General features: G+C 45.9%; 1 protein-coding gene across 1 annotated transcript in view; it reads left to right on the forward strand.

The window, feature by feature from the left end:
* The window catches only part of Ccdc91 (coiled-coil domain containing 91), a 170911-nt gene that overhangs the window by 141792 nt on the left and 3599 nt on the right, over positions 1-25520 (forward strand). Inside the window, exon 12 of the mRNA XM_032905426.1 lies at positions 5228-5341. Within this exon, the coding sequence (XP_032761317.1) occupies positions 5228-5341 (114 nt within the window). The remainder of the gene's footprint in view (positions 1-5227; positions 5342-25520) is intronic.

Genomic DNA, 25520 nt, shown 5'->3' on the forward strand with positions numbered 1-25520 from the left:
AGCTTCTTGTTTCAGTCTGTGACCCACACATGGTCTTCTGGGCTCCTCCAAAGGTCTGGCATCACTTCTCCACCCATACCCTCTGTAGCACTCTAAGATCAGGTTGATCCACTCCATTGCTCCTCTGTTCTTCGTGATCATCCCATGGTACTTGCATCTCCAAAACACTGTTGTCTTCTGCTGCATCTAGGCTTCACCAATAACCTCTGTCTTCATGGTGCTAAGTCTCAAGTCCTTTACATGATCCCTTCAGTCCTGGGCCATCAACTGCATCTTAGACTGCACCTTCATCAGTGGCCTTCCATGGCCTCTCACAGTGCCAAGCTGTTCTTCATGACCCCTTCATGCCTTCAAAGCCAGTACCATCTGCAGCACGAGGTACAACCTTGGCTATCTCTGGAACATAACTTCCTTGTGATGTCAGAAAACACTTCCCAGAAGATTTCACCTCAGTGTTGCTGGTCTCTTCTTAATCACCACTAATTTCTTAGTTCCAGCTGACCAGTATCAGTTGTCCTAGTAGTCCCTTCTGTTTTGAAATCTAAAGCCAGAGCCACATACATGGCCAAAGCCGCCGAGTTCTACTGGTTGCTGGGGCTAGAACATGGCCCCCTTGTTCTATTATATTATCCAGTTTTCTGTTTCTCCAACTCCCTCACTGCCTAAGCTTGGCTGTCCTGGAACTTGCTCTGCAGACTGACTTTGAACTCCGACATCTGCTTGCCTGTTTGCTAAGCACTGGGATTAAAGGTGTGGTCCACCAAGCCTGGATTTAAGTTTTTCTTCACCTAGAACTTGCTCTGTTCTAGGCTGACCTTGATCTCAGAGATTTGCTTGTCTTTGCCTCCTGGGATTAAAGGCTTATACTACCATGCCTGGACCTACATTTAGCTGGATGGGATCTTGTCCCAAGGTCACTACTCCCTTAATTCAATTTACTGTCCTTGAACACAGGATTCAGCTCCATTTCACTTCCTGGTGCCCTTTAATACCCAAACCACATTTTTTATATTTTTCCTTCCTCAACTTGCTATGTTTGTTTAAAATGTTCTTCATGAGACTTAACCAGAGAGCCAAGTCTATGATGGGCGTTTCTGACACTTCCTTTGTCAATGCAATCTGAGTCTCTTCACCTTAGCCTCAGGCAGACCCTTAAGACAAGAGCAAAAATTGGCCACATTCTTTACCAAAATATCACAAAAACAGTCTCTAGGCCACATATTGAAATTCTCCACTGAAACCTCTTGGGCCAGATCCACACAATTCAAATCACTCTCAGTAATGAAGTCTTCCATATTCCTACTAGGATAGCCCATTAAGCTCTATTTAAAGCATTCCACTGCTTTCCAAATCCAAAGTCCCCAAATCTACATTCTTCTAAACAAAAGCATTGTTGGGCCAATCACACCAATACCTCAGGCCCTGGTACCAACTTCTGTCTTAGTTAGGGTTTTACTGCTGTGAACAGACACCATGACCAAGGCAAGTCTTATAAGGACAACATTTAATTGGGGCCAGCTTACAGGTTCAGAGGTTCAGTCCATTGTCATAAAGGTGGGAGCATGGCAGTGTCCATGCAGACATAGGGCTGGAGGAGCTGAAAGTTCTATATCTTGATCTGAAGGCCACTAGGAGAAGATTAACTTCTGAAGGCAGCTAGGAGGAGGGTCTCAAAGCCCACCCCCAAAATGACACACCTACTCCAACAGGGCCACACCTCCTAATAGTGCCACTCCCTAAGCCCAGCATATACAAACCATCACAATTGTCGAGGTTCTAATATAACGGGGATTTTTTTTTGTAACAGTGGTGGAAATCAATATATCAGTAATCAAATAATGTATCAATAAGAGGTTAGTTTCTTCCTTCAACTCGTGCAGACTATCTAATGCGAAGAATAAGATTCTCATATGAGGTTAGCTTTCTACTTGTAACTCAGGGTCCGCTGTCCCCGTCATCTACGTTGCCAGTGCTCAGTTCCGCCTCACACGTCAATAGGCTTCCAAGTTGATGGATAGTATTGGTTCCTAGAGTGCTCTGAGTCCTCTACATGTTCTCCTTCTGCCATTCAGTGCCAGTGCAGACGAGTTCAAAGTCAAGATGGCCTAAAAGGCCACTGTAGCACAGTTCGTGGATTTTCTTTCTCCTCTCTCAGTGTCTAGAAAACCCTCCAGAACCATAGTTTGAGCTTTAAGTTTGTGTGGAAATGGAGGTCTATTGAAACACAAAAAAGTACAAAAAAATACCCGTGACTCTGTCTGCACTCTTAATTGTACCTCAGCAGTGAGACATTTTACACTGCAGTGAGTTTACTTAGCTACAGGGAAAGAGGCCGTAAAGTGCTCTGCGTCAGGCCACACCTGCAGCTCTCCTCCAAGGTCTCAACACCTCTTTCAGGCCGGCCTTGAACTCTCTCACCCTGCCGGAAACACCCAAAGGTCTGTTACTTGTACTATTAATAGATTCATGATAACTCCACAGACAGTTATAGTGAGATCTAATGTCTCAATACATGTATATACTGTGTGTTAAATCTGGGTATCTGACCTATTCCTCTCATTCTTATACTGCCATTTTTATTTTGGAAGATCTAATTCAGTATTTCCACTGTAGTCACCACACTGTACTGTAGGACACCAGAACTCTCTCCTCCTTGCAAACAGCCTCCTTCCATACCCAAGACCTTGCATGTGTCGCTGTTTGCGTGCGTGCGTGAGTGCATGCGTGTGTGCTGCAGGCCAGTGGCAGAACAACAGTGGTTATGTAAAAGCATAACCTTGGTGAGCCAGAAACTGAGGAGTCCAGAGGCCAGGGGTGTTTTTATATATTTCTTATAGTAACCTAGTCTTGCAGGAACTAAGAGCCTACTAGGACCATATTGGTCCCTTCTGCCACCCACCCCTTAATGCCACAGCAGGGACCAAACCTCTCCTATGGAAACACTGAGTCCAAAACCTTAGCACTCACCCAGCCTCTGTCACCCAAACCACACCACCTACCCTACTGAAATATCAGTGTTTCCATTTCTTAGGCTTTATCCAGGCTTCCTCCTAACTCTAGAGGAATCCATCGCTTACTTGGCATCCCACACATTGATCTCAGGCGTGCACCTGTGACCCGAGCTGCTGGCTGTGGATGCAGGCCACCCTCTTCTCCACAGTAAAGGGAGTGACAATTCACTCACACGTCTCCTCTCTCCGTGAATGGTTTAGAGAAGTTTGAAGAGTAGGGTGAGGATATCTGGCAGATGCAGGCTTCGGGCAGAGGCTAGGATGGCTGTAGGGGATTGACCACGCCCACATTTGCCTACCTGTATAGCAAGAATGGAAGCCAGTGCACATTCAGTACTGAGAGCCCTGGATGCAGTCACTGCTGTGGGGCTGGGCAGACATGTGACCTCTTTGCTAGAAACTCCGAGCTTCGTGTCAGCACCACCCGTTGGCCATTGGTCTTTTGAAATCTCTGTTACACCATTGTTTCTGTTCTGTTTGTGTGGGTAAGTTACAGCTCACGTAGAGCAGGACAGAGGGGGCTCCAGGGTCTGGAACTGTACATGTACGTCACACATACCATTGTACATGTATGTCACACATACCATTGTACATGTACTTGTACATCACACATACCATTGTACATGTACTTGTACATCACACATACCATTGGGTAATTAGCAGATTCTCTGACAGATGGACACATGAGCAGGCTGCTGACCACAGCTGAGAACTCTGTGGCATCTGAACCTGACACTTAACCTCTCATAATCACTTGCTTTCTATGCCTTTCTTCAACCACATATAGCTTTTAAAACAATACCTAATTGCATTAAATAGGCATAGAAATAAAAAAAAAATAAATCATGCATTTACTCTGAAACCTTAACCATAAATGTTAAGTGGTAAATGTGGCTTACTAATTACGAACTGGTAAAAGAAATGAGTCATTACACAATTGTATGAAGGAGTGCAGGCCATAATGTAAAAGAATGTAAGCCTAAGGAAATACTGGGCGTCTGTTCAGGTGAAAACTTTGAGACATGGGATGTGCAGTGCAGTCCTATCTCTGTGCCGCTCCCCTCCTCCTCTGTAGCCTGTTTTCACGTCTACACTTTTGAATGTTTACAGGCTCACACGCATGTGCTTGCATGTTTGTATGTATGTCACTGTATGCTCACTTCCTACATGCTACAAAACTTCTACATTAAAGAAACTCGTAACAGTGAAGCATTATTTTACATTTTCTGGGCCATGCATACCTGTCTAAACTGATATGCATAGACCTTACGGTGGGGAGAGCATGAGCAATCAGAAGTGAAGAGAACACTCATTGGTGCTGAGTTTACCCAATGAAAACGTGCCAGCATCTGTGCTGGGAGTTGGAGCCTTGTGTTTTGTAGCATTCATTTGAGTCATGCACTATTTTTTTTTATTTGTTTTCATCACACATATAGTAATAAAGCACTGTATTGCAGAAAATATGATTGCTTTCTGAGAAGTCTGTTTGTCCTTCTTGGAATACTACCTATCAATAGGGCAATGAGTTCCACTGCCCTCCCTGGAGCTCTCATTTCAGATCACAGCTAACAGGGTGGAGCCTTAGCTGGCGTCCGACTCTCAGCATCTTGACCTGGCATAAGGCTAAGGTAGCTATAGTTACCACCCAGACCACATCTGATGGCTGTGTTGTGACAGAGCTCAATGTGGGTGAAGCCACTGGGCTACGGGGTGTTCTTAGGAGAGTACGGGTTGAGTCTGAAGTCTTGCGTGGATACTGTGGACAGGGAGGCAGTCTGATGGAGATAGTCTGATAGAGGCAGTCTGATGGAGACAGTCTGATGGAGGCAGTCTGATGAAGGCAGTCTGATGGAGGCAGTCTGATGGAGAGAAAGCTCTGAAGTCTTTCATGGATACAGTGGACAGGGAGACAGTCTGATGGAGATAGTCTGATAGAGGCAGTCTGATGGAGACAGTCTGATGGAGATAGTCTGATGGAGAGAAAACAGGAGGCACAGGCTGCAGAGGAGCCAAGTGGCCTCTGTTAGCCTCGAGGCGTCCTGCAGTAAATGGTTGATTCCGTTTCTTTCCTCCCAAAGTCTCTTAAGGTTCCCAAAGCCATTGCAAGGGGAGATTCCTCTGTAAAGCCTGGCTGGAACAGAACAAGCTGCACCTTGTGGAGAGGCCTTTCACTCACTCACATGAGCTGCACTCACTGCGCTCTCCTTCCCCAACAGGAGGCCGTCAAGGCTGCAATCGTAGAGGAGCAGAGGCGAAGCGAAAAGGCCATGGAGGAAGCCGTAAAGAGAACGAGGGATGAGCTGGTGGAGTACGTGAGGGAGCAGAGAAGGGTAAGTGTGCTGTCCTGTCCCAGCGTGTGCCTCTGACAGCAGAGTCTCCATGCGCTGTGGAGTCCTAAGGGAGCAGAGAAGGGTGAGCATCCTGTCCCATCCCTGCATGCACCTCTGTGACAGCCTCTGCACACACTGTGGAGTCGAGATACTGACAGATGCCTCAGTATAGAGTGAGTACTCTAGAAAGGCGGTTTCCCCAAATAATCATATGTAACCTTTTATCTCTGTGAGCACCCCATCAGGCAAGAACTGCAACAAGGAGAAGCGTCTGGCTGTTACCCGGGTCCCTACCCAGAAAGACAGTTCTAGACTTGCGGGTGGGGTGGGGGCTCCAGATTTGCATTTGCAGCTTTGGCTGGTCCTATGTGTGTAATGTTGGCAGGCATTTGGATTGTTTCTCCATGCCTAGTATACGTCTCTGAATCAACCAGCCTGTATTTGAGATGTTGATCTACACAGAGAATATGTAACAAAGAAAATTTACAAGACCCTTTTGGGGGTAATTTTCTTATCTTTTCAAAGCCATATTACTCTTCTGTCAAAGGAACTATGTGGTAAAACTTCTAGTAGGAATAAGAGTGCTTTTTTTTTTTTCAGGTCCCTTGATCCCTGTGTGTCAGTTGTCTATAAAGAACTAATCACAGACTCGTCCATTTGTCCTGTGCCCCTTTAAATCCTTATAAGTGTCCATCAGTTGCCTGTTTGTGGGAAGTAGCCTAGTTTGACTTATGGAGTTCATCGACAACAGTGTCAGCACAAAAGATAGGCCTCGTTTGCTGCTTCTCCGTCTTATCAGTGTGACTACATGGAACACCCACATTGTAGAGCAGTCGTGTGTCAGTGCACAGGACATGGGAGACAGAGTAAGGTGCACTGTGTGCTGATCAGTGCTGTTCTGAGCACTGTCTTCAGCACATTCATGGAAATACCCGGTCTCACTGATGGAGCTGTGTGTTCAGGATGGCGTTGGCACTGCCATCTGCAGGGTGAGTTCTGAGACCTCCTGTCACTGACACACAGGAGGTCGCAGCCATGGGCTCCTGGGGATCTTACCCCTGGCCCTGGGATTACAGGTGTGAGAGTGACTGTGGGAAACTTTGAATGTCTGGGTATTTCTGTCTTCCCAAAGAGAAAAGCTGTCATGGAAAAGTACAAGAAAATACTCTAAGTGGAACCAGTGACTGCCAACAGCCCTTTTGTATCTCACTTTTGAAAGCTTTAACTTCTTAATTCTGTATCTCCTCCTTCCTCTAGAGTAATATCCAAACTGTTTCAGGTCAGTTTTAATGTATCATCTTAGGACTTAAAGAGATTTTGGAAAATAAAGGACACTCAGAGTTTATAAACCAACTTAGTGGAAACAGTTTTCATTTTTGTTTGTTTTAGCAAATTTTTTATCTCTTTCCAAAAACCAAAAAGCAAACAGACAGAAAACTAAGTTGAGGCAACTCTTCTCCACTCACCTTCCTTTACATGAGAGACTTTTGTTTTGAGTTTGTTTGTTTGTTTGTTTGTTTTTGGTTGGCTGGCTGGTTGTCTTTGTTTAGCTTGGTTTGGTTTGGTTTTTTGATCAAAGATCACATTTTCAGGATAAAAAATGGCCTTTTCTTTCCCCAGCTTAAAATAAGTAAACTAGATGAAGCTTAGGATTCTTAAGCGCTGACACCTTAGAGCCTGTAGTTCTAGGTTCCAGCCATCCACGTTCCAGTCTTGGGGTGTGGGGGCGTCTTTGCTGGACGAAGTCTTCTGTGGAGCCAGTCCCTGCTCTGCGGGGCATTGTCCTGGAGAAGGCTCAGCTCTGGGGTTTCTTCAGCTCATCAAACCTTCCTCAAAGCCTGGGGGGTTCGGAATGAACATTTCCCCACCCCATATTTCCCCATTTGCTTCTGCTTTCAAAGTCCTTAGAAATTATGGAACGGAAGATTGAAAATGCTATATTTCTCTAAAAATTTAAAACATTTTCATATAATATGAAATGCACATCACCATAAGAGGGAATAGCTTCTCGTCAATGTCTACATCGGTAAACATCAATCATCCAAGACTACTGAGTGTTAAATGTATACCGAGGATGAAGCTAGGATCATATTATTCTGTGAAAACAGTTCTAATGACGTTTTTGCTGTTTTTAGTCAATGCCGTCAGCAGAGATGTCACTAAACTGTAAGTACAGCTGTTCACCTGGTGCAAACACTAGACTCACCTGAGCACTAATCTCAGTGTTTATTCAGATGCCTCCCACACTGTTCACTAAGCCAGTGACTCCGCTGGTCCACACCACAAAAAACAGGGTGTGATCGAGACATCCTACCTCTAAGAATTTCATGATTAATCAGAAAAATTAATTAATGAGACAGTTTTTGTGTTTAAAATGATTATAACTATTCAACCCAGTCATATTTGAAAATTTTTCTCTGTAAGAGTTGAAGTGCTAGGGGCAGGGATAACAGAGGGGCCCTCACCCACTCAGAGGAGAAGATGGGGGATGAGGGAAGGTGAATGAGATGTAGAGTGAATAATTAAAAAAGATTAAATTAAATTTTTAAAAAAGTTTCAATTTTTTTTTTCTGCAAAACCTACTACCCAAGGGAAAATGTTAGCTTTCTAAATTTGTTATGAAGGAGAAACGCTGTCGACTTTTGGCTTAGCACCCCAGAAGTCTTCCCTGGTATCTGCTAGCTGTCTGCTCATCAGTGGACTTGGTTCCCTGTACTCTGTTTATACCACAGAGAAGGAACCACCACAGGAAAGCCTGAGAAGTGTAAGCCAAGGGCTTCCTGTGAGAACCAGCAACTCACCCACAGGGACACTGACTTGCTTTGCAACCTCACTGTGTCCTAATCAGTTTTAATTATGCTTTGAGACTCTCCCGGAGCACCTGCAATTCTAGATCAGGGGATGGGCCACATCCCACTCCTGCTTGCTTAGGAAATAAACTTTTCTAGGAACACCCCACTCCCTGTCTGAAGTATTGTGCTCAGCCTGGCTTTACACTGCAACAGCTGATTAGAACCTCTGCCATCTCTTATTGAAGCAGCACTGTCTTCTGTCAGGTGTCAAAGGGATCTCCGTCCTTTAACACTCCTGCTCTCCCTCCATGGACCTGGGCAGTTGGCATTCCCTAGTGTTCTGGAGAAGTCCTTCCCTGTCATATAAACTGCCAGGCCAAGTGGTGCAGTCAGCCATGCTACAGGCTTTGCTCTGTGCAAGGGAGGTTACAGGGAAACAGAAAGACTTCATCCCAGACACTTCTTGAGGGAGGAACAGTTTGTGGTTTATAGAGACTGATAGCCCTTGGTACTAGAATGAAGAGTTCTAGCCCATCCCGTAAGTTTAGACTGTTACACATGAGCTTGCCATGATGGAGGGAGTGTGAATAACCCAGCAAACAGCGGCCACTCACAGCCAGGCGGAGATTCCTAAAAATAAAATCTCATCCAAACGTAATAAAAGATTATTATTTTTTTCCTCTGAAGAACCAGAATTATGGCCCATGTTTTCAAAATCACCTCCAGGAAAATAATCTTCACTTGGGAGGATTTTTTTAATTTAGATTTTTAAAGGGGTAAGGGACAATTACCTTTACTTCAAAGGTTTGCGGCCAGGGCATTGTCAGAATCTTTTAATTATGGTTAGGTTCATCAGGGCCAGCCTTGCTGCAGTCCTCTGGGATTTCACTTGACGCTGTTACGAGCAGTGCTGAGCCAATGGGAGCTTTACTTCTGACAGGCACAGTCACTAGAATTCAGACAACTCTAGAGAGCCTGTCACACCACCACTTTGTCTTGTTCCTTGTCACAATGATGTTGAACCTCTGCTGTTCTACGTCTCCTCACGCTTCTGACATGGCTTGTGCGTAGCTCTGCCTGCCCATCATGCCTCTGGCCACACCTTAGCCTCACATGGATGGGACTAAGGACTTTGCTCTGGAACAGCACTTCACGTTCTTCAGCATGGGGCAATGCTGAACTCACTTCACTTCATGCTTCCCTTGGGCACTGAGAGAAAGAGGAGCCCACAATGCAGGGCCTCACTGGTCTCCTTGAAGTGTGTCCAGACCTACCAGTTGTTGTTTAAAATAAGGTTTTGTTTGGTTTGCTTGTAGCGAGTTAAGAAAACTGAGTCATGGTTCCACTGTGCTCTAAAAGCCATCCATTTTGTTAAAATTTGAAGTTAAGTTGTCTCAAAGTATGTCTCAAAAAAAAAAAGTCAATTTTCCTTTGGTGACATGGAGGCAAGCAAGGCAGAGCTAGTATTTCCCCCAGACAAGTTCTTTTTAAAGGCTCCTACTATTAGAGCTATCCTGCTAGAGTTACTAAGTTGTTGTTGGGGTCGGGGGGAGGGGGGAGGGAAGTAGGTATTGAGACTAAGAATTCCAGGCATTGAACTGATTTTCACAAGTTTCTTGCAGAATGCCTGGCAACACAATACATACTATGACAGTGGATGTCAAAGACTTGGCCACTAGGAATTGGATGCAGGGTTGAGAGGTGGCAGTAACAGGCCATTAATCTCCAAGTATTGAAGAAGATTTTGCCTTATTATTGTACTTTTCAATATAGTACCTCCAGAAATTATCATCTTATTTCTTTATTTCCAGTGGAAAGGAAATAACTTCCTGGCTAAATTGTAACAAGAATAAAACATTCTAGCTGGCCCACATAAAAGACACACAATCCAGGTACCTCATTTATAAGCCGTAAGCCCAGATAGGGTGGATCTGGAGCTGATCTCACTTCCGTCCCTTGTTGCTTGCTGTCCCTCCTGGCCACACGCTCATGGTCCATCTCCTCTCATGGCGGCCCCTCCACCTCTGTGTCTTTCTTCCTCTCTCCTCTCTCCCTACCTGAAACCCCCTCACTCTGCCCTCAAGTCCCTCCTGACCCCCTCCACTGCCCAATCACAAGCTCTAGACTTTTATTGACCAGTTAAATTGGGGAACAAGGTTTACATAGAATCCCTTGGTGCATGTCAGGATCTGTCTACTCATGGGGCAACCAGATCTTGAGAGCCATTCTCCAGCATTAGAATGCAAGCAGCACCAGACCGACCCACTACGCTAGAAGATACTGGGTAATGTCTTGATCTGTCTGATGTATTGTGTTATTTTTTTCTATCATGTGTATCTCCACAACCATCATTCCTTTTCTTTAAAAAAGAAAACGGAAACAATTGGCCAAAAATTAACCAAACAACAACAACAACAAAAAAAATTGTTGTAACTAATGCTATCTTGGGAACATCACGAGAACGTCCTTTTCCGAGGGACATGGTGTCTCTTCGCCTTCAAAGACAGAACTGACCTTCCTGCCAGTCTGTGTGCTGCTGAGTCATAAGCCACAGTGGTCATTACCTCTGGGAGCTCACTTCAAATAGGTTGGTCGGTCTGTGGAGAGAAGGGGAATGGATCATCCATCTCTTGTCAACATTTTTTTTTCTGAATGAAGTCCATTGTTTGTGGGTGTATCAGACGTCTGGCTTTGCCTTTGCCTAAAATTACAGATATTTTTTTGCTATTTCTTAATCAGGGAGTTCTAATCAGATAGTCACAGGGGCAATTCTGCTAGCAGTCACCAGCTCTCCCTCCCTCCCTCTTCCTCCTCCTCCTCTCTCTCTCTCTCTCTCTCTCTCTCTCTCTCTCGCTCTCGCTCTCTCTCGCTCTCTCGCTCTCGCTCTCTCACTCTCTCGCTCTCACTCTTGTGGGATCCTTGTGCTAGTGACTCCTGGTCTTCTTCCCTCATTGCCAATTGGCCGAGTTGTGATTCTGTGAAAGTCCATCATCCTCTGCCATGTGCTTCAAGCTCAAAGCTCACGTGTCCTTGCACCCTGTAAACTTATTTTAGATTTTTTTCTTTTTATTTATGGGTATGTCTGTGTGAGGTTATTCCACCACATGCCTGAAGGTTCCTCTGGAGGCAGAGAGGGTATCGGATCCTCCTGGACATGGAGCTGCAGATATGAGCCACCAGTGTGAATGTGGGAAAATACACCCAGGTCCTTTCTTACAGCGGCACCTGCTTATAAGCAGCAAGCTGTCTGCTCTGCACCTGAAACTAATTTTTATTATAACATCTATTTCTCAGTGTTTAAAATTCATCTAAGATGAGATGCTGCAGCCTATTTGAATATTGTGTGTACACACACACACACACACACACACACACACATACACACACACATCACGTGCGCTCACGTGCACACACACATTCTCAAACAGGAAGGATGTCAGAAATCAGGAAGCATTACAAATTACCACCCCATACTTTGGGAATTTCTTCCAGGTCACCATGGTTACTGTAGAAATATCTCTAGTTTTTTATCCTTTCAGCTACTTCTAAAACTGCTCCTTTGAAGTCATGCTGGGGGTGGCACGGCCATTCTTACTAAAGCAGAGCAGTAGTGATTGTCAGGCGTCTTAGCGAATGTTCCCACTTGGCCGCAACAGTCATCTGAAATTTTCTGTAGCTGATGCCCAAGTTTTGTAACTTGCAGAAGCTCGGCAGTGTTTGACAGAGAAGTTTTATATTGTTGGGTGTTTTCAGGTGTCTGCGACTCTGCTATCCTCTTGCTTTAATCAGCAGCCCCCCCTCAATCTATAATTTTGGATATTTTGTGTGTAATGGACACATAGTTTTCCTCATTGAAGGCTCACCACAGAGCTCCTTAGGATAAAGAGCTTGGTGGACTTGGTCTTCCGCAGAAAGCATTGGGTTAAATCCCAGCATGTTTCCTGGCCTCGGGACATCTCTGTTCTCTATAGTTGGATCTCATCAGGAGTCTCTCCTTTTTCTTCCTTTTCTATGTTCTTGCCATTTTAAACCTGTTACCTGGGCTGGGGCTATAGCTCAGTAGCAGAATGCTAGCCTAGCATGTCTAAGGCCCAGAGTTCACCACGGTCCAGCCAGCACCCAGCACCCAGCACTCAGCACCCAGCACCCAGCACCCAGCAGCCAGAGACTCCTTAGCACTGCCTCTGCTTTATTCAGCACCTGCTCGAAGTGTAAAGCGACCAAGATGAGACACTGGCAGCCAAGAGGACCTAACTTAAGCTGGGGGCAGTAGAGCCTGGGGAAGAGTGGCTGAGAGAGGTGGGTTTGCTCACTGCTGACTTCCCTTCTACCTCGATGTCTGATCCTGAGGTTAACAGCTCCCGCCAGCACGTGACACTGATGTTCACACGCAGAACCTTCTACCACACTGGAGGTTTTCCCGATGTCGTCTTCAGACAGAGGCTTTCTGAGCTCTGTGCTTGAGATGAAATACTTTGGAATAGACCTTTCTTTGATCTGTGGAGCTGATGGGATGATCCAGCTAATCTTGCTAACTCTTGTTTGTCTCCCACTATCGCTCAGGCTGCCTTGGAACACTTTAGTCTGTAGCCCCACGCTGCCCTCCAGATCCAAAAGAGCCCTAGATAAAGATGTCAGGTGGGCAAGCCTAGGGCTCGCACAGCCACTTTGTATTCCTTGGAGCAATGCTGATTGTTGGCACCTTTGGGCCACAGGAAGGTTTTCCAGGAGGATTGTAGACCCTGCCCAGTGTGGTGTGTGCTGGGGCTGAGAACAGGCGAAACAGTGGGTGACTCCATATAATTTAGGGCCCTAGTTCTTTGCAAGTGGTAGAAGCTGGACCAGCCCAACTTCAGGGAATGGGAATTTACTGAAAGACAGAAGAGTTGATGGGACCTGTGTACCAGACTCGTGAAGAAGTGAAGATGCCTTGGAAGAGCCTGGTGACAGAGCAGCGTGTTCGCCACACTACTGTGCCCCTGGTCTGTGTGGCTCCCCAGAGAACCTGTTCCTGGAATGTTGTTGTGTTTGATCCCAAGTGCATGCCAAGGACAGAGCCCTTTAGTCCTCACTTTGGATGAAAGAAACAAAAATTTCGATAAAGGTGGGAATCTCACTCAAGATCTGACAGAACTGAGGTTGGAGAGGGAGTGCTCCCAAAAGACTCTGCAGGCCCTGGGCTCTGTGTTATCTGTGGCTGTCTGAAGAGCAGCTGTATAAAAGTGGCCCGGTGAGCCACTTAAAATATCTGCTTAAAGCCTAAACTATCTGCTCTCTGGCCCTCCGAGAACATTTGTTAAATGCCGATAGACAGAGTAACCCCACCCCCACCACAGACCTGAGCCTTCAAGCTGTGACCCCAACTGCAATCCTGGAGAAACAGATCCACAGGATGTTTTGTCTCCTAACTAGGTGCAACTTCTTCATCTACCAGCATTCAGTACTGCTATCAGGCCATCAGTCCATCCATTAACTAACATCCATTGGTGAGCTCTCATGATGCACTTGCTCCTCCAATGCACCATTTCAGACATCAGAACCATCCCTTTCCCATGAGCATTGTAACAGGACCAACCCTCCCACGTGTGAGCATTGTAACAGGACCAACCCTCCCACGTGTGACCATTGTAACAGGACCAACCCTCCCACGTGTGACCATTGTAACAGGACCAACCCTCCCACGTGTGACCATCCCATCAGGACTGTTCTTCCCACATGTGAGCATCCACATCAGGACCAACCCTCCCACAAGTGAGCATTGCATCAGGGTCAAGGCACACATTTGTTTTTTGAGGGATGCTTCATCCAAATGACAAGCACCTACCATCTAGTCGTCCAGATGCTGGCCCAAACACAGAGCCTAGACAATGCTGCCCCAGTGCCATACCCACTGAGTCAGGGAGTAGACCACCATAGAAGTAAACATACCAGAAGCCCCGTCTCCTTAGAGAACTTACATAAAGTTAACAGAAAGCAAAATGCTACTCTGAGAAGACCGTGGAAAGATCAGAACTATGAGTGAATGTTGGGAGGAGGAGTGAGAGGCTTTCTGAATGAACAGAGCCAACATGAAAGGAGAGCTGTGAGAGAATGTCAAGTGTAATAGACACAGGACCTGCCGAGCACAAAGAGGTCCTGGGTGAGCCCTGAGGGAAGCCCAGGGAGACACAGGACCACAAAGAAATTGAGCAAGAGGTGGAGAGCATTGGGTGGCAGCAGAAAAGAAAAGGGGTAAAATGACTTTGAAGGTTTGAACATCGTATCAAATACTATAAATGTGTCAAATAAAATATGGATAAGAAATCGAGCAGACTTTAATTATGTAATATCTGAGTCTGTGTTGAAGGAGCTCACATCACTTTAATCCCTGGGGAGGATGGATGGATTTATGACTGCAGCAGTTACTGTTAATTAAAATGCACATGTCCGTGTTTGAGATGTAAGATACACTCATCCGCTGGAGTTTTATGGCTAAGATGGAGTACAGACCTGAAAGGAGGGCTGGAGGACACACGGGGGAGTTCCTAAAGAGAAGGAACAATGCAAATACTATGTCTCTTCAAAGGTAATATACGAACATGTTGATGACAGCAAGCTGTAGATAAGAAATCGAGAAGTGAGGGTTACAGTCGTGTCAGAAGCACCGTGGACGTGGAGTCTCATCCGTTGAAGAGCTCCTCAGAGGACATACCATGAGCGGCATTTGCTCTGTCTACAGATCTTTATTAATACTTAGGGTTATGGGTTCTCTGCCACATATTGGGTTTGGGCACTGGCAGGGCCTCCAGCCCTGTATTTCATCTGAGAATTGCATCCATAAATTTATTTAATATCCATAAAGCATGCTTTATTTATAACCAGGGCACTGCCTTGCCCACTTTAGTTATTCCACAGTGTTCTGATAAAATATTTCAATGAGCTCCCTCTCACTTTGTTACAATCTGTAGAAGCAGTTCTATCTACAAACCAAATACTTTTTCTTTTTACTAAGTGAAGTTGTTCATTTCTGATGTGTATGCCTTGGTTGCCTATAAAATACATACTGTTTTTTGAATACTTCAAAACTTGTTGTAGTGTTTGTTATCAAGTAATTTTGGTAGTCAGTCATCCTTTGTCATTTGTTACTAGAGTTTTGATATCTTACGTGACAAATATCTTTCAGATATTCTCCTTTTATTACCAAAATTTAGTTGAGGTATATGTAGTTTAGAAGTACCTGTGCAGAATAATTGAGCATTATAATGTCCCTAAATATTCACTCTGCTCCCTACTTCTTGCCTCTGAGGGCACAGATTTAAGAATGCTGCTTTTCAGGGATGGATTTGTTTGTTTATTTTGAGCTGTGTTAAGGTGGTTTTTTTTTAGCTTCTCCTGTAGCTTTATTTTTTGATCTTGATAACCAAAGTCCTTTGTAGTCTTTGTCACTTAGGAATGCTCAGAGATATTTCCTGATCAATTGGTTTTTCATAAACATTTTCATATACCTTAAAAATATTAATTGATTTTACGTGGTGTGTGTGTGTGTGTGTGTGTGTGTGTGTGTGTGTGTGTGTGTGTGTGTGTCTATGTTGTGTATTACTTCAGGGTCCACAGAGACCAAAAGAGGGCATTGGATTACCCTGGAACTGGAATTACAGGATGTTGTGTGCTGCCATGAGGATGCTGGGAAATGAATCCTGGTCCTGTGGAAGGAGAGCAGAAGTTGTTGAGCATCATACGGAGCCCTGCATGGCATCTACTTGGGGAGCAGATAGTGTTTTGCTGATTTATTCATTCCCTTTCAGAACATAATGAGTTCCTCTGGAAAGATCACTTCCCACTGCTGTTATTTCCACTGTACGGAAGAATAAGGCCAGACTTTGCTGGTTCCCAGACAAGGACTCTGTTCTGTTTCACTTCCACCTTAGACTTCTGGAGCCTGGGCTGGCCTTGGACTTAACCATTCCCCCTGCTTCAGCCTCCCAGGTACCTTCCACTGAAAACAGCCCATGAAGCTGGGCTCTGAGGTTGTACAGCCTTTGTGAAGTTTTAGATTAACCACTGTGGCAGGTCACTGGCATCGTCCATGCAGGAAGCCTTGTGGAGTGATCGAGAGACAGTGACAGAGTCAGTCCTGCGAGCACAGAAGTGCCAGCCAGCTGCAGGGGATGTAGCTGGTCTTGCCACTTGTGATTTCATTTCCTCCTAGCAGGATGCAGAAATGATTCTTTACACTCTTGGAAGCCACACCCTTGCCCTGAGCAAGCCCCAGAGTGTCTTACCCTCGGGTCAGGACTCTTGGAAGAGTCTGCACCATGCTGGTGCCGTTCAGACTGAACTGTGAACCGCTGAGCTTTTGTCACCCTGCCTTATCCCACGTTAGAAGAAAGGGCGGTAGCAAGCACTCTCCAGGTGAGCAGGGAGGCATGGCAGAGGTTTTCCTCTCCCAATGTTACCCGTGCCTTTCCCCATTTCTTTTATACCTAACCCAACTGAGCTAGACTAGGCACTTACTTTATCTAAGCCCCTTTCTACCACCCAAAGGCTACATATAAGGTTTGAATTCTGAAACATGCCCTCTGCAAACACACTGTTGTGCTTTGTTTGAGGAAATGCAGAACTGTGAAATGAGAACTTGTTAGAGCCTCTTACTCTAGATCTTCATAAGGGAGTAAGTAGGATTTCCAGCTTCCCAGGGACCGTACAATCAGACTGGCCACTTGCCATGTGTACTTGGAACAGTTTCAACTTGTGCATGACTCTGTTCTGTGTATTGGCATTTCTCAAGGACATTAAACTATTTCTTTCATTCCAAGGAATCTGGACATGGATTGCTAAGGCCACCTTTAGTCTGCATCCAAGCACAGTGACAGCTGTTCAGGTGGGCAGTGACAGCTGCACAGGTGGGCAGTAACAGCTGCTCAGGTAGGCAGTGACAGCTGCACAGGTGGGCAGTGACAGCTGTACAGGTGGGCAGTAACAGCTGCACAGGTGGGCAATGATAGCTGCAGGTGAGCAGTAACAATAAATGGACAGTGACAATAGATGGACAGTGATGTCACTGGGAGAAATGACTGTAATGGCATTTCTGTGAGGCCAGGGTCTGCAGGTGACTTGCCATGTGCCCTTCAGTTGACCCACCCCTTCCAGTCCCTGCCTAATGTCATATTTGCATTAAGTCAGAAGGAAAGCATTTTCTCATCTTTGCTCTGTCGCCTTAATTAACCAAGTCTTTGGAGAATGAACTTGCACCCACAGATGCACTCTGGTGACTCAAGGCTAAGCCTACTTCACACTCACTTCTCCAAGTTAATTTCCACTTAAGTTGTCAGAGCATTCCTGCCCCTTACTAATCCTGTCTCTTAGCACCAATGTAATAGAGTGTTGGGAAAGATTGGTTATGTGAGAAAATTTAAGTAACTTTACTAATAAATATTAATCAACATATATATGTATATGTACACACACACATATATATATACATATACATATACATATATATATATATAAATTATAAATGTTAAGAGGGAAGTAGGAAGTCTTATCAACAGAGAATACCATAGAGGGCAACAGGTTAGTTTTGTTTGTTTTATTTGCTTTGTTCTTAGGAATACACTTTATAGCTTGTTTGGGATGAATAGAAATCAAATCAGTAGATCGGAGCTAATTAGTTGACAAGAAAATGATTAAAAAGGGAGGAATAGCCACACATGAAAGCTTCTCTGCCAGTCTTATGGATTCATAAATGCTATCACCCCCCCAAACTGCCAACTCTGCTTTGTAATGTAATGTTCAACAGACATTAGAAGACTGAAAGGCATCATTTCTTCCCGGTGTCTCCCTTGCTCTCTCTGCCCCCTCCTCTCTATCCAGCATCTGTGAGCCACTTGATGAGGACTTCATGGCAGAGCAGCAGGTGGTTGTGGGATCTGAGCCATCTGCCCAGCCTTGAACACTCAGCTTTTAGATCCTGAACAGGAATGTGGGAACAGGTGCAACATGTTATGTGGACAAGACTGGAAATTTTGCTGATCTGGAAACTGTAACTTAGGGGGTTGAACAAGCAATCATTAGAACATAATTCTGATAATGATTTAGGAGTCTACAAAGGAGCTGGGTGTGGTATCACATGCTCGTAGTGTCAGGACCTAACAGTCTTGAAGAATGAAGCTCCCCACGGCCAGCGTGGACCACACTGAGTTTCCAGGGTGCTTGGGTCTAAGTACTCTTATCTAGCCAGGGTGCATGGGTCTAGGTACTCTCTCTGGCCAGAGTGCTTGGGACTTGATACGCTTGTTGTTTGGCACCCTGTGTATGTACTCACTGTATTCATAGCACCTAACTGCGTCATTCACGCCACACTGCCAGTTCTTTCTCCAGCAGGGACATTTCTGAAGTGAGGTGATGAAAAACACAAGAACAAAAGTGGGAAAGAACAGGTGTCTGTCCCCTCTAAGGCTCTATCTTGGAGCTCTATCCCAATTGCTTTTACCTTCTACTAACCCCAGAAATGATGTGGCCATGTTTGGTGTTTGTCAACTGGACACAGCTAGAGTTATCTGGGAGAAGGAGCCTGAGTTGCAAAGGTGCCTGCATTAGATTTGCTGAAGGCAAGTCTTTGGGAACATTTTTTTTATTAACTATCTGGAGGCCCAGTTCACTGTGGAGGGTGCTGCCCCTAGGCAAGTGGGTCTGGGTTGGATAAGAAAGCAGGCTAAGCAAGCCATGAGGAGCAAACCAGTAAGCAGCAAGCCTCCATGGCCCCCATGACTTCCGTTCTGACTCTAGGTCCCTGCCTTGAGTTCCTTCCCTGACTCACCTTCATGATAGAATACAGCTGTAAGACGTAGTGAGACCTCTTCTCCACAGCTTGCTTTTGGCCATGGTGTATATCACAGCAGAGGAAGCACAGTAGGACCAACAGGGACCCGAAGGTGTATGCACTGTCCCCAGATTCACCTGTAGGTGAAGGAGATAGGAGCTGCTCCTAAGCACGTGTCACTGTTAGCACATGTCACCGTTAGCCCAGACTGAACAGGTTCTGTCCCTGGTTTGTTGTTTTTTTTGTTTTGTTTTTCCATCTTTATTAAATTTGAGTATTTCTTATTTACATTTCAAATGTTATTATTCCCTTTCCCGGTTTCCAGGCCAACATCCCCCTAATCCCTCCCCCTCCCATTCTCTATGGGTGTTCCCCTCCCCACCCTCCCCCCATTACCACCCTCCCCCCAACAATCACGTTCACTGGGGGGGTTCAGTCTTAGCAGGACCCAGGGCTTCCCCTTCCACTGGTGCTCTTACTAGGATATTCATTGCTACCTATGAGGTCAGAGTCCAGGGTCAGTCCATGTATAGTCTTTAGGTAGTGGCTTAGTCCCTGGAAGATCTGGTTGGTTGGCATTGTTGTTCATATGGGGTCTCGAGCCCCTTCAAGCTCTTTCAGTCCTTTCTCTGATTCCTTCAACGGGGTCCGGTTCTCAGTTCAGTGGTTTGCTGCTGGCATTCACCTATGTATTTGCTGCTGGCATTCTATGTATTTGCTGTATTCTGGCTGTGTCTCTCAGGAGACATCTACCTCCGGTTCCTGTCGGCCTGCACTTCTTTGCTTCATCCATCTTGTCTAGTTTGGTGGCTGTATATGCATGGGCCACATGTGGGGCAGGCTCTGAATGGGCGTTCAGCCTCTGTTCTACACTTTGCCTCCCTGGTTTTATTTCTACTTTTTCGATATCTGCTGAGTCTAGCTTGGATGAAAGCAGAACCTCCTCCATTTGTACTGGAAGGGGAGGGGCCTATTGCGTCCTCCTTCCATTCCCTTGAGAGCTGATTAAATTGTGCCAGGCGGTTGGTATGGTTTACAGTGATCAGATTTGCATGATCTTGTATACAGTATAAAAACCCATGATGAAGAAGATTTCAAAGGGAAAAAATATTTCGCAGTAACTTCCATTCAGTGCTTTAATGAAATGGCATGGGTTCAGCTTTGGGTACTAAGTCATGAGAATCCCTAACCAGGTTTGCACCCAGCGCACACTGGTCCTGGGCTGACCAGCTACTTTCCCAGTTTGAAATGCAGAAGTGAGTGAGCAGAGGTCACCCAGGCTTAAGATGGCCGTACACTGCAAGGTGCGCTTAGTACCACACGATGTCAGTCAGATTGAAAGCCTTTGTTTCATTAGGAACAGGAGGGGGTTTCACACTTTTTCTGTATAGCTGCTGACATTTCCAGGTTGCTAAAGGAAATGTTTCTTTTCATGGTGTATTTAATAAGCTGAATTTCCTTTAAATGCATTTGCTGTGCTTTCAGGGATCCTTCTGTGTGTTAATTTCTTACTGAATCTCCGTGGAGGGACGAAGATTGCATTGTTCGATGGCTGCCTGTGCCAGGTTTTTGGCGCCTTGACAGCCATTTACGCTTGGGTAATGCAGCATAAAGAACCCTGTTGTATTTATAGCAAAATAGACCCTGTGCCAAGGCCCCCAGCCATAACATAAGCTCTTATCTGGAAAGGCAGCACATGCTGAGGTTGGAGGACAGGCTTGGGTATCACACACACCTGGTGTTAAGTTGCTGCACACACACACACACACACACACACACACACACACACACACACACACTCTTCCACTTGGGCAAGTCATAACCTTTCAAAGCCCAATTGCCCCACTCACACAGTTGCCAGGAGAATGAAACCATGGCCAGGCTCATAAGACAGAGACCCCTTAGGAAGTGGTGTCCTGCTCCCCAGACACGCAGGGAAGCCATGTAGCATCTCAGACACTCTGGAAATCAGTGTCCAGCCTCAACAGATCAGTCCCTCAACTCAGACAGCATCCAGATTCTCGAGCTACTCTGGGAAGCAGTAGTTAGCTTTCTGTCTTTGTAAACTCTTAAGTTCATGGTCTTATTTTCTGCTTGTGTTGAAAATTGCCATTGGCAGATGTAGGACTGCTGGAACCAGGCCTCTCTCTCCCTTTAGATTTCCCGAGCCTCTCCTCGGGAGGCATGCTTCTGACAGCACAGGAAGCCCTGCCAGCTCCATGTCTGCTGCAGGGTGCTCTTTCCTGCCCAGGCACTGCTACTGAGCCTGTGGAGTTGAGCAGGACTGTGTGCTGAGGGGTGTGCGTGCACTACAGTGCACATCGTTGCTTTAGTGAGAACAGAGAGTGCTTACGCCCCGTGGGCTCTGTGGCAGTTTGAGATGCCAGGGCAGAGCTGCTGCATGAAAGACAGTTCGAGAACAGAGTTCTTACCATAAGCCGTCTTAGAACCCAGCAGCAGTCCTTCAGTTGTGGCTTGTGCATTTTAGGCTCTGTACCCGCCTTTCATTTACTCTCCACGAGCATCTGTAGTCCATCTGGAACATGAGAAAGTTACACAACTTCTTTTTGAGGTGACTTCTGGGATGCATTGGAGACATACTCTGAGCTGGCAGTAACCGTGGGGTGTAGATGTGGACCATGAACATTCTGATGAAGAGGCCAGGCCCACACGCTCTCAAGTTCAAGGTTAAGGCAACTGACATTGCCTCAGGTCAAACCACTGCCCAGACTGTTGAATCCTTCAAGTCTGATTTATTCTAAACATTTATTTTATGTGACACTAATTTCCCTGAAGTTGATTCAGAGAGTCTCTGTCAACATGATTATAATGCCACAGACTTGTTCCCAGAGAGGGACTCGGCATCTGACCTTTAGTTTTTTATACAGCGTGGACTCCCACATCAGACTTACTTATCTAAAAATAGAAAAGTCCTTTTAATAGAAAACTTCTTACAGCAGCCGTGTGCTTAATAGTGTAATACCAGGGAGCCTCTGGTAAAGCAACCAGACCGGTTACTGACATAGACAGACAGGTCACTAACACAGGTTACTGACACAGGCAGACAGTTACTGACACAGACAGGTCACTAACACAGACAGGTCACTGACACAGACAAGTCACCGACACAGACAGACAGTTACTGACACAGGCAGACAGGTTACTGGCACAGACAGGTCACTGACACAGACAGGTTACTGACACAGACAGACAGTTACTGACAGAGAGGTTACTGACACAGACAGGTCACTGACACAGACAGGTTACTAACAGACAGATCACTGACACAGACAGACAGGTCACTGACACAGACAGACAGGTCACTGACACAGACAGATCACTGACACAGACAGACAGGTCACTGACACAGACAGGTCACTGACACAGACAGGTCACTGACACAGACAGGTCACTGACACAGACAGACAGGTCACTGACACAGACAGACAGGTCACTGACACAGACAGACAGGTCACTGACACAGACAGGTCACTGACACAGACAGGTCACTGACACAGACAGACAGGTCACTGACACAGACAGACAGGTCACTGACACAGACAGACAGGTTACTGACACAGACAGGTTACTGACACAGACAGACAGGTCACTGTGATTGTTCTTCAGCTCTGCTGAGTAAGCACAATATGATGACACAGCACAGGAAAGGTGGCATCCAGAAGCATCCAGGCACCACACTGCAAACCGCCACAGAAGAATCTGATGGCTCAGAAAAAGTCCAGGATCTTACATGTGTATACATGAGTGCGTGTGTGTGTGTGTGTGTGTGTGTGTGTGTGTGCGCGTGTGTGCAAGAGCACATTTGTGTGTGGTTTTTGTGTGGGTGTATGTGTGTACCCAAGTTTGTGTGTTTGTGTGTGTGCAAGTGTGCATGTTTGTATGCATGTGTATGTGCGTGTGTGTGTGCACGTTTGTGTGTGTGTGTGTGTGCATGCATGTTTGTAAGTGTATGCATGTGTGTGTCGTGTGTGTGTGTGTGTGTGTGTGTGTGTGTGTGTGTGTGTGTGTGTGTGTGTGTGTGTGTGTGTGTGTGTGTGTGATGCATCTGGAAGTTGGTGGTAGTCTTGAGTTTGAGTTAAGGCAGGGTGTTGCTGTCATCCAGAGCTTCCCCGTGTCCCTCTGGGCAAGAGCAGGTACCTTAGGAATGAGCATCTGCAGAACCTGTCTCACTAGAAACAAGATGGAAGATTCCTCTTGATACACAGCAGCCAGATTCCAGTGCACTCAGATGTGGGAAAGTTAGACTGAGCAGTTGAGCCTCACCATTAAAGCTCCAAAACTACATAAGCACTGAAGCAAGTCCGTGTTCCCCATGTGTTTGCAGTTTGTTTGATTAGGGTCTAGATGAACTTTTAGAAGAAATAAGACGGTAGGATATTTTTCAAATTTTGTTTTATATATCCATGATTATAAAGTTGAAAAATTCAGGGAACTATTACCTGTACCATAGTCATTCAGGGACTTCTTATCCTGGTTTGTTTTTTAGTCAGTTTGACACAAGCTAGACATTTGGGAAGAGGGACTGTCCGTTGAGAAAATGTCCCCACCAGATTGGCTGTGGGCCAGCCCATGGGACATTTTCATGTTTTATGACTGTGGAATGGCCCAGCCCACTGGGTGCGATGACCTACGCCGGTGATCCTGGATGGTAAACCAACCATGAGGCTAACACACCACGAGGAACAGGCCACTCCTCCATGGCCTCTGCTTTAGTTCCTGCTTCTGTGTTCCAGCTCTGACTTCCCTGACGACAGACTGTTACCTATAAGTATGAAATGAAATTAACCCTTCCACCCCCAAGTGGCTTTTTGTTATGGTAAGTACCATGGCAATAGAAACCCTGCCTAAGATCCTTCTCAATCATTCCACATGATTAGTGGAGGTTTCAGGAAAAAACCTTTAAAATAACTGCTACATGGCCATCATATATGGGGACACCCCTGAAGGACGCTGTGTCCCCTATGGAAATGTTTGTATTTCCCTGTTTATTCCCTCTCTATTCATAGCAACAAGAAGAAATAGACTCAGCGTAGACATCTGTTGACAGATGAATAATGAAGAAGTGAAGTGTGTGTGTGTGTGTGTGTGTGTGTGTGTGTGTGTGTGTGTCTGTCCACGCGCGCAACAGACTTTTATTCAGCCATAAAGAAAAGAAAAGCTTGCAGGATAAATAGATTGGTCTGGAAATTATTATAAGAAGCAGAGTAACTCAGACTGAGAAAGGAAAGGGCCACATCTTCCTGTCATGTACTCATCCCCACAGTTAATATCTGATATGTCTTTGTGTGGCTGGGACTGTGGGGATAGGCCGTAAAGCCAGAACGGGGGCCACAGGAAGGGGATAAAAAAGTTGGGAGGAAGGTAGGTAGGCAACATGGGGGCAGCCAAGGGTGAAAGGTCACAGGAGGATCAATTCACTCAATTCATGGTGAAGCCTGTGAATTTGTATGCTAATACCAAAGTAATAAAAGTGCAATGGCATCCTTAAAATGTGCATTTCACATACCCAGCAGAAAGCCCCTTGGCAAAAACAGGATAGTTACTGCACAAAGCTGCATAGGAACGGAGAGACGCCGCCATGGCACAGAGGCTTCCATAGGACATGGAGAGAAGCCACCATGGCACAGGGACTTCCATAGAACACGGAGAGACGCCGCCATGGCACAGGGGCTTCCATAGGACATGGAGAGAAGCTGCCATGACACAGAGGCTTCCATAGGACACAGGAGAGAAGCCGCCATGGCACAGAGGCTTCCGTAGGACATGGAGAGAAGCCGCCATGACACAGAGGCTTCCATAGAACACGGAGAGACGCCGCCATGGCACAGAGGCTTCCACAGGGCACTGGTCAGAAGCTCTCATGACACAGAGGCTTCCATAGGACACAGAGAGAAGCTGTCATGGCACAGAGGTCCCCATAGGACACGTGACAAGAAGCTGTCATGACACAGAGGTCCCCTTAGAACACGTGATGAGAAGCTGTGATAGTACAGAGGTCCCCATAGGACACGTAACGAGAAGCTGTCATACCTCACCTGAGCAGCCTAAGGCACTTACTGAGTTTACAACAGATTTAAAAGGAAAGAGACACAGTCTAACCCACTACTGGAGTCATGAAGCTTAAAGCCCAGTTGTCAGAGCCTGGTTCTCCTTGAAGTCACCAGGGGACACTGAAGCCATAGTCCCTGTCTCTGGTGACAGCTTTCAGTGTTTGCCATGTGTCCTCTCCCCCAGTCTCTCACAGCCCCTCTGTGTTGTGTCTTGGTGTCTCTTACAGAGGCATGGTGGTTGCATTTAGGACCCACACTTATCCTGTGTGAACCCATCTTAGGACAGGTAAAGACCTTTTTCCTAAATAAGGACATATTCGCAGCTTTCGAGGCTTGGGCTCATGGAGCGAGTTTAAGCTCAGTGAGTTTCCTTACTCCCCAAATGCTAATTCTTGACTTTTATCTGCCACCTAATGAGGGGCATCAGTTTTGTTTTAAATGGAGCTCTGGTCGAGCTTTAGGTTTCTCTGGAAGGCTTTTTTCCTTGTTATGTTATTTTTGTTTTTGAGGCAGAG

The sequence above is a fragment of the Rattus rattus genome, chromosome 6 (genome assembly GCF_011064425.1).
Source record: "Rattus rattus isolate New Zealand chromosome 6, Rrattus_CSIRO_v1, whole genome shotgun sequence".
Taxonomy (NCBI): domain Eukaryota; kingdom Metazoa; phylum Chordata; class Mammalia; order Rodentia; family Muridae; genus Rattus; species Rattus rattus.